General features: G+C 43.0%; 1 protein-coding gene across 3 annotated transcripts; it reads right to left on the reverse strand.

Annotated features, from left to right (window-relative positions):
* Positions 1–3,115: 3,115 nt before the first annotated feature.
* On the reverse strand, positions 3,116–9,062 carry LOC128198576 (uncharacterized). 3 transcript variants are annotated; one of them, XM_052884694.1, is made up of 3 exons: positions 6,686–9,062; positions 6,362–6,588; positions 3,116–3,399 (listed from the first exon to the last, which is right to left on the reverse strand). In XM_052884694.1, the coding sequence occupies exon 1, from the start codon at positions 8,421–8,423 to the stop codon at positions 6,861–6,863; it is 1,563 nt and encodes a 520-aa protein (XP_052740654.1). In that variant the 5' UTR covers positions 8,424–9,062; the 3' UTR covers positions 3,116–3,399; positions 6,362–6,588; positions 6,686–6,860. The 3 variants fall into 3 exon arrangements, 2 of the variants coding, with proteins under 2 accessions (XP_052740654.1, XP_052740653.1); XR_008251319.1 differs by lacking the exons at positions 6,362–6,588; positions 6,686–9,062 and adding an exon at positions 3,868–4,014; XM_052884693.1 differs by having other exon boundaries at positions 6,362–9,062.
* Between the last annotated feature and the right edge of the window lie 718 nt (positions 9,063–9,780).

Here is a 9,780-nt window from a genome sequence, read left to right on the forward strand (position 1 = left end):
CTTGTATAATTAGACTAGTAGGTATGTGTGAAATTGGATATCCTATTATATATATGGATCTCATAATTCAAGTGAAGTTGATAATTATTGAGAGCCGTGATAGACCAGTAGATATGACGTCGGCCGTCGATTCGGAGAGCATAGGTTTGAATCCGGGGCATGCACCTCCAACTTTTCAGTTAAGTGCATTGAAATTAAATATCACGTTTGTCAAACGGTGAAGGAAAAACATAGTGAGGAAAGGTGCATACCTACATACATAAGAATTTTCTTAATTATTTATGTGTGTTTTTCTTAATTATAATTGTGTGAATATGTAGAAAATAGAAAATATAAATACATGTACTTACATAAGAAATAGTAATAAAATAATACTTACCACTATGCATAAGCTATTGTTAATATTTTGTATGCATTAAATGAAACAAATTATAAGGCGACAGCAGCGCCGCGTAGCGAGTTTTCGCATCTCCCAGTTCGTCTCAAAACCTATCGCCGGCTGTGGTCTTAATTTCAATCAGTGTTTTCAGTGTTTTCGTTTTACCAAACCTTTAAATGGCGCTCTCAGGCACCCCTAGGCTTGCTCCATCACCAACAAACATATTGCAATACTCGAAGGAACTATTTCATATTCACACCCCTGTCACAATGTATGATCGCATTCCAAGATATCTTGCAGTGCAGTGATCCATGTTATTTATAATATCTCCAAAATATGTGCAAGAAGTTTCGCATCGTAATTTTAGAACGCATGGCTAGAGTCTGACAATCCCACTCAAAGAGTGTGTTTGCTGATAGTTTACAGCTTTTCGTCGTCGTCTTTAGGACAAGAATGAATTAATTCTAGGCAGAAGCGTTCCATCTTCCATCTTATTATATACACTGAACATTAAAAAGTTGCGGCTAAACGCAAGCCTAAATAAAAAAATCTTAAACAGTTTTATATCGATGAAACTAAATTTAAGAAAAACCATTTGTCAGAGCATTATCTTAACCTAGTCCAGGTCATATTATAGTATACATACATAAACCTACCTTTGACGTTATTTAGTCTCAATGACAACAAAATAACAAAATATTTTACATTAGTCGAAAATAGATTATTTAATGTTTCTGAATGTACATTTCTAACGTACCTTTCAATTATAGAAATTCAAATGGAAGCTAAGGCGGTTTCATCAATCATTGAAGCCCCTCTGAGCCCCAATTGTCTGAAATGCAATAACGATTCGAATTCAAACAGACAGATTAAACAGCATCCCGTTCATCTTGCGGAAATGCGAGATGAAACCGGCCACCTATATCTCTTGTGCCAAACGAAACAAGAAGGAAATCTGCAGATTGTTGCTTTATGGTTAGATTTACATGGTTGTATTAAATGATTATGAAACACGGCTAAAACTCACGTGATATTACGTCGGAGTATGCCCGACTAGTTTCGAACCCATACGGGGCCCTTAGTCATGAGCTGGTTCTTGCATCGCGGCACGATCCAAACTGCGAAGCGGCTGCGCGACGCGTTATATCCGTTTTGATAAGGCTTCTGTATTGTCAAGGGAAAAGTTTCTAGTACCTCGTAAGATACGTGAAGCGATAGAAATTAGTCGTCACCCGAATTTTAATCGGGATCATGGATGGTTGCTGCCCACAGCGTGGAAACCGCTATTTCTTTCATTGTCACATACAACAAACTTGGAACAAGATAGCATTAGTTCGGTTTGCTTACAAGAAGACGAGTCTAATGAAGATGACATTAATGAACCGTCGGAGAGTGTAACGGAACCTTCACTCCCCACCACTCAACCCCTCTCCGCGCGCGCAATGCGTGCAGCAGCGCGTCGCGCAGCCGCTTCGCAGTTTGGATCGTGCCGCGATGCAAGAACCAGCTCATGACTAAGGGCCCCGTATGGGTTCGAAACTAGTCGGGCATACTCCGACGTAATATCACGTGAGTTTTAGCCGTGTTTCATAATCATTTAATATGAATAACACTCACGATAGTTTAAATTACATGGTTGTAATTTGTTTGCGTTGGTAGACATCGATCTAGGTCACTCTAAGACAAGCTACACTCTAAGACACTCTAAGACAAGCTTCACTCTAAGACACTCTAAGACGAGCTTCACTCTAAGACACTTTAAGACAAGCTATACTCTAAGACACTCTAAGACAAGCTACACTCTAAGACACTAAGACAAGCTACACTCTAAGACACTCTAAGACAAGCTACACTCTAAGACACTCTAAGACAAGCTACAAGCTACACTCTAAGACACTAAGACAAGCTACACTCTAAGACAAGCCACACTTTAAGGCACTCTAAGATAATCTAAGTCAAGCTACACTTAAAGACATTCTAAGACAAGTTAAGATCCATTTAATTTTATAATTTGAACAACCAGTTTCAGTGGATATTTAAGCTGAAATGACGACTATAGAGTCAAAGATTCGTTTATCAAAAAGAAAGAAATATTGATTTCTTTGGAACGGCAACCTATACTGAGAAATTAGTCCTAGAAATCAGTTTTCTGGTAAAAAAGAGACACATTTGAGTACCAAAAATTTAAAACGTTTTTCCGACGTAAATGCTATCATAACCCTATTATGCTAAGATCTCAAAGCGATCTGACACTGTTTGTTTTCTTATAAACGCAGGTATTCAAAGCGCATTAAGATGCTACTAAAAACCTAAAAATTGAATGTTGAGAAAATAATCTGAGTCAGATCGCTCTGTAATCTTGGTCTATAAGTAACACTCATGTTTAGCCGGTGAAAAATTTAACTGAGCTACCAAGTCATTAAGTCGTGATACGCAAGCCAACTAACTCTGTTGAAACGTAACAAATGTATTTCGTTAATTACTCAAAGGTTAACCGAACCTGTTGATAACAATTATTGTAAATGAATTCGGCCGAGCTCGCTCCAATCAGAGTCCTGTTTACACATTTCTAATTGAAATGAAACATTAATTAAATTCAAATCTCGGAGCCGCCCTGCACGCTTAATTAGAAACTGCCAAAGTTAAATCATTCGCGTGAGATCATAATTTAACCAACTTGCTAAAGAGGAGCAAATCATATTCATCATCATCATTATCAACGCATATTCGGCTCTTCTTCTTCTTCTTCTTTATTCTGGGCCGTTTCCGCACTTAGCCATTTGATTGGCCGTTGTGCGTGGGTCCCTCCGGTGTAGGTTCCCGCTGGATTTATTCCATCCAGCCGAGCTCGCTCCAGAAGCTTAGCAGGCCGCCCAGGTCGCCGATAGCCTCATGGAGTGTCGCTGAGGAGCCAATGTAGGTTGCTCGTTGTTCCGTTACGCCTCTGCAACTGAGCATAACGTGTAGCGGTGTCTCGTCCTCCTCCATGCAGGCTCTGCACAGAGGACTGTCTGTCATACCTAGAATTGAAAGGTGTTTGTTTAGTGGGCAATGACCAGTTATGAGGCCAACTACTGTTCTCAACTTATCTCGTGAAGGTTTATAAGTTTCTTTGTTAACCTTGGGTCGGGGCTTGGAAGTGCCTCCTTTGTATGTCTACATGTGGTTATACTGCCCCATAGTTCAGCGTGGGTTCTGATGGTTTGTTTGTGCAACCATGTTTTGTATTCACTGAATGGTATGGGTACTATTGGTTCGGGTCCTACTACCTTCAGTGTCGTGGCGCGACGCGCCAGTTCGTCAGCCGCTTCATTACCTAAAATTCCGCTGTGTCCCTTTATCCATCTTAGGATGACTGTGTTATTTGTTGCAAGTTTTGTTAGGGCCTTGTGACAGTCCAGCAGTAGTTTTGACGTGGTCGAATGTTTTGCCAGTGCTTTTAGTACTGCCTGACTATCGCTAAGTATATTAATGTTAAAATTTGTTACCTGTCTGTTGGTCACGGCAACAGCCGCAGTTGTGATGCCGACGCATTCTGCCTGGAAGACTGAGTTGTGCTTACCAAGCGCTTGTGCAATCCGTATATTGAGGTCTTGGCAGTAGACTCCTGCTCCAGTACCTGTGTCTGTCTTTGACCCGTGTACACATCTAGGGTGTCAGGGTTTGTGTAGCAGTTACTAGCTTCTTCTGTATTGATTTTGTATGTTTTGTCCATCACGAATTGTTTTTGTGTTTTATCACATATCCACTCCATACATGGGTTTATTTGTATTCCCTCTTTTAAGATGTTGGTGTGGGCTGTGTTTGTGTGTTTCCACAGTCCGCATGTTTTTAGTCTGAGAGCTGTAAGCGTTGCTTCCTCTTTTATATGGAGATGTAATGGAGGAATTCCTAGTATTACCTCCATTGCAGCTGTCGGTGTTGTGCACATACTGCCCGTTATGGATAGCAGTGCTTGTCTTTGGAATTTTTGAAGTTCCTGTTGAGTTGTCGTTTGGATCACTTTTGGCCACCAGACTATAGATGCATATGTCATTGAGCTTCTTACAACTGTAAGGTATAGCCACTTCATTATGTGCGGTTTTAGTCCCCATGTTTTGCCTATCATGCGTTTGCACTGACATAGGATGATTGTAGATTTCTGAATTTTCGTTTCAATATGTTTTTTCCAGTTCAACTGTTGATCTAGTGTTACCCCTAAGTATTTTACCTCTGTGGTTAGCTTTAGGGTTACTTTGAATAAAGTCGGTGTTTTTGGAAAGTTTGGTTTTCTTTTATGTGTGAACAGAATAAGTTCTGTTTTTCTGGGGTTAACAGATAGTTCGTTAAGTGTACACCATTTTTCTATCTGTTTGAGTGCATCTTGCATTATTCCACTTAGGGTGTTTTCATGTTTTCCTCCTATAAGTATTGTTAGGTCGTCAGCGTACCCTATTGTGAGGAAGCCATTGTTGTTCAGTTTACTGATTAGTTCATTTACCACCAGGTTCCATAGGAGTGGGGATAGTACTCCTCCTTGAGGGCATCCTCTGGCAGCAATGGCTTGAGTTTTACCATTTATGTTTATCTGTATCGCCCTGAGTGATAAAAGGGAATTTATCCATTTTCTTATTGTTAGAGGTACATTATGCCGTTCAAGGGACTTTTCTATACTGTTGAACGTGGTTTTGTCGAAAGCACCTTCTATGTCTATGAAGGCTCCTAGTGTTGATAATTTATTTTCCATGTTGTGTTCTATTTTGTTTACCACTGAGTGTAGGGCTGTTTCTGTGGATTTGCTGGTACTGTAAGCATGTTGGTTCGGGTGTAGGGGGGTGTTACTCAGTACCCCATCCCGTAAAAATCTGTCTACTAACCTTTCCAGGGTTTTTAGCAAGAAGGATGTTAGGCTGATTGGTCTGAAAGCTTTCGGATCAGTGTAATCTGATTTACCTGGTTTTGGTAGGAGGATTACTTTCACATCTCTCCATAGTTTTGGTATATATCTGTAAGCTATGCAGGCTCTGTATATTTCTGCTAGCCATGGTGTTAGCCATTCCAAACCCCATTGTAAAAGGGCCGGAAAGATGTCATCCGTGCCTGGTGATTTGAAGGGGTGGAACGTGTTTATTGCCCACTGTATTCTGTTATGTGTGACTATCTTGTTGGCGAGTTCCCTGTCTGATTCTACTGGGTTGTAGGTTTCATTTATGTTTGTCCAGTCTGCAGAGTCTAGTATTTTGCATCCTGGGAAGTGTGTTTCTAGAAGAGTCTCACTTACTTCTTTGTCGTTTTTTGTGTAACTACCATCGGCTTTCTTTAGGGAGCCTAGTATGAGGGCGTTGTCTTTTGCAAGGATTTTCCTTACTCTGTTAGCTTTCTCACATGATTCTATGTTTGAGCAGAACCGGCGCCACATTTTTGTGTCCTTCTGCCTTATTGTTTTGTTGTAACTGTACTGGTGATCTTTGAAAGTATCCCAGTCTTCATCCTTCCTGGTGTTCTTAGCTTTGTTAAACAGTCGTCTAAGATTATGTCGCTTCCTTTCAAGGTCGGGGCTCCACCATGCATGCATTGGTTTCTGTTTTGTTGTGTAGGTCTTTATGGGACAGGCTTTTATGTAGCATGACGTGATGACATTAGTTATGCTTGTCACGTTGTTGTCTATTTGATTTGTTGTCTCGATTGTAGTGTTATGGAGTTCGCTCTCATTCCCATAGTTGCTATGGAGTAGTGTTTTATATAGTTTCCTGTTTGTTTTCCTTGGATTTCTCCGTGGTGTGTCCTGTGCCGTGGTCAAGTTCAATTCGAAATGGATGCGTTGATGATCACATAAGGTGAGATCATCAGACACATGCCAGTTTCTTATTTGATCCATTACACCGTTAGACGCCAGAGTTATGTCTACTATTGTTTGGGAACGGCTCGTGATAAACGTTGGTTTCGAGCCTTTATTTAAAACTACAAGATTAGTTGTTAATAGATATGTTACAAGTTGCTCACCTCTTTTGTTGTTTTCGTTGCATCCCCATAGGGTGTGATGTGCGTTGCTGTCTACTCCAATTATGAGGTCAGTGTTTTCGTCCTCACAGTATTTTATGAGGTCCGTCATCTCTTTTGGTGGTATATGTTCTTCTATGGGTAGATATAACGATGTCAAGACTAGTGGTCTTGTCCTAGCACCGGTTTGTTGTCCTATGCCACTTTGTATTCTTATTGTTGTTATGTCTCTGAAACAGAATTGTGTTAGCATTGTCGCTGTGATACAGCGAGGTATATAAATACAAGTTCTCGGTGGAGTTTGTTTACTGTCATAAAGAAACTTACCGTTGCAGTTGCCAAAACCACATATGCGGTTTCCTCTGACCCACGGCTCTTGGATCAGCACTATGGTTTGGGCCCCCTCCTCCAGTTGTTTGCGTAGAGTAGCCGTTGCAAGGATCTTATGCTGGAGGTTGGCCTGTACTATGTCTACATTACTGAAGATGGATATTGATGGAGTTTATGCGTCCCGGGGGACACATTTCTCCAGTAATGTATACAGCGGAGCTGAGTCCGCCATGTCGTCGTCGTCTGAATCAGTTGCGTCTGTGCCTGATGCCCTTTCCCATTTCAACCCCTCTAGAGTGGGTGTGATACTTGGTCCGGGGCGCGTCTCTTCCCATTGCATCCCACTTGTTGATGGTGTGATGCTTGGTTCGGGACGCGTTCCTTCCCAATTCATCCCACTTGTTGAGGGAGCGGTACTTGGTCCAGGGCACGTCGTATCGCTGTCATGTCCGTCCTGTACAGAGTCCGGTAGTTTTTCACAAACTGTCTGTGTGATTGTCTTCGCGGCTGCGTCTGTCTCAGTATTGTCCTGTTTTGTGGAGGTAGCTTGACTGGGCGGTATATCACTAAGTTCTTCGCCAACAAAGAACTTGAGATATATCGTCCCAGTGGAATAGGCTACCCTCCTGTCGTTGTCCACAATGGTGTCGATCTTTTCCTGGGGTATTCCTAGTATTAGGAACACACCTGGAAGTCTCCCTGTCGACCTTTTGAAATTATGTAGGGTCCAGCTGCCGATATCATACTTCGGGTTCTGCCGTAGGAGGATCCTGTGAAGTTTGCCGATATCTCCCCGGTAGTTGGGCACGTATAGTGCTCCTTTCACCCTCTTCGTGATTTCGCGCTGGTTTATTATTTTAATTTCGAAGCCCTCCCTTGGCGAATTCAGCCTTGGTAAGACCGCGTTCAACCATTGAAGGGCTTGGTCGTCTTCACACCACATTTTCAGGACGCCTTCACTGAGGAAGGCTTTTCCTGAGAAGGTGGGTGCATGGGTTAGAGGAACTCCAGGAATTGGATCTCTAAGGCAAGCCTCGAAAACCTCCTCCTGGATTTGCTCTTGCAGAGTCATCGCCTCTGTCTGCGTCATGTCAGCCCTAGGAACGAGGGTGATTGCGACACTCAGATGTTGTTGGGTCGCGCCTGCGTAACTCTCCCTCGTTCTGGTCTGTCCGATTGTCTTGGTTCTTTTTGTCTGGCCCCTTGGTGAAATGGAGTCATCTAGCCTGCCCCGTTTAAGACTGGGCTGGCTATTTGACGGGTTGGGGTTTCTGTCCTCGTCAGCCCCACCACCGCTCCGCCCTCTCCAGTGTTTGTTGCACCGGGGTGCGACGGGGTGTTGCTGACGTTGGCCAGAGGTGTTTGCGCATGTAGCGTCCAATGTTGGTTTGGCAGGCTCCGCCGGAAGGTTTTCGCCGGAGATTTTCTGGACTACAGCAGTGCTGCGGCTTGTGCCTGGGCGTGGGACGACAGTCTCCGCGGGGGGCAGCCGCTGTTGTGCAGACTGCTCGCCGCTTTGTCCGTACAAGCCCCCCGTCTGGGCCTTGCCTGTCACTGTTGTAGTCCTTTCTGTCTTCGACGTCTGCCCGCTTAGGCGTGTGCCTGAAGGGGATGCAGTCTGTAAGTCCGTCTTGTTTCTCTTCCTTTTAGGTTTTTTCCGCTTGTGCTTGGATTCTACGTTGGCCCAAGCGGATTTTATATCTGGTGGAGGGACGGCCATCGCGACTGAAGTCATATTTATATCGGAGTCCTTGTTAGCTGTGGTCGGGCATGGTTGCAAGTCGGGTGCTGTCAGGGTAGTTGGGTTAGTGGTGGGTTCGTTTTTTGCTTGGTCATCTGTCCTTTTTACATAGCCGAGTCGTTGGTTGCGCAATGCGCAAGGCGGGTTCTCGCCCCCCCCCAGAATACGCAGGGCGGACTGTAGCCACACCCCCGTCCGGTAATCCAGTGACCGGCGGTGTCGCTACAGCGGAGGATTGTCCGTTTCCGGTACCCCCCTGGGGTAGTAATTGTCTCTTTGAATCCGTCTTCATGGTTTAGTCGTATGTGTAGTTTGTAGAGTGTAGTGTGAGCAGTGAATGTATAGTTGGGGACGTATAAAGGGTAGGAAGTGGCTGGGTAAGGGTTTAGGTTCCTAACTAAGGGATCAAGGGATAAGGTTTTGGGCACCCTGCCAGAGTTGGGTGTGTCCTCTGGCCTGACCGTTCTGGATCAGTCTTTTAGAGGTGATTTAGACCTCTTGGCCACTGGTTGCCATGGTGTTGTCAGGTTATTAACCGCCGCCTGGGGTTCGGCGTTGACCCTTTTACAGCAGGTATGGTCACTCCTGCAAACCCTCCTCCTTTTGCATCCGGGCTTGGGACCGGCATCGGCGGAGTTAATATATCTTATCATCATCATCATCGGCGGCATATTCGGCTCACTGTTGAGCTCAAGTCTCCACTCAGAATTTGAGTGGTTAGTCCAATAGTCCACCCAATGCGGATTGGCCGACTTCACACATGCAGAGAATTAAGAAAATTCTCTGGTGTGCAGGTTTCCTCACGATGTTCTTCTTCACCGTTTGAGTAACGTGATATTTAATTTCTTAAAATGCACACAACTGAAAAGTTGGAGGTGCATGCTCCGAACCGAATTTGAACCTACGCCCTCCGAAATCGGAGGCAGAGGTCATATCCACTGGGCTATCACGGCTAAATCATATTACTTTTACTTACAGTGCAAGAGTGACGTGGTGGCTACAATGCTTTTTGCTTTTTCTCTTATGGCGGCTTTATTTTCTTTTAAATAGAATGGCAGAAAAATAAAATAAACTTTACCTATTATTCTGTGTTGATTTTATATAATTTTCTTGTAAAATTATTCATAAGATCCATTTATAGATTTAAGTGTCATATAAAGTCCTCCTGTTTATTACATTTAGCAGAAATTCAATTTATTTGGTAATTAAATAACAAGCTAAAAAAAATAACAAAACATTTTGTATATTCAACTGATAAAACTATCTAATTTTATAAACAATTAAGTTCTTAAAATACGGATATTTTTTTCAGAATACTTGGGTTCATTTTAACAAATTATAGGCGTTGATT

This window comes from Bicyclus anynana, chromosome 12 (assembly GCF_947172395.1).
Source record: "Bicyclus anynana chromosome 12, ilBicAnyn1.1, whole genome shotgun sequence".
Classification (NCBI taxonomy): Eukaryota; Metazoa; Arthropoda; class Insecta; order Lepidoptera; family Nymphalidae; genus Bicyclus; species Bicyclus anynana.

What these genes read in the sequence shown, in the direction of transcription:
- LOC128198576 (XM_052884694.1), bottom strand. Translation starts at nt 8,423, where the DNA reads ATGACTTCAGTCGCGATGGCCGTCCCTCCACCAGATATAAAATCCGCT.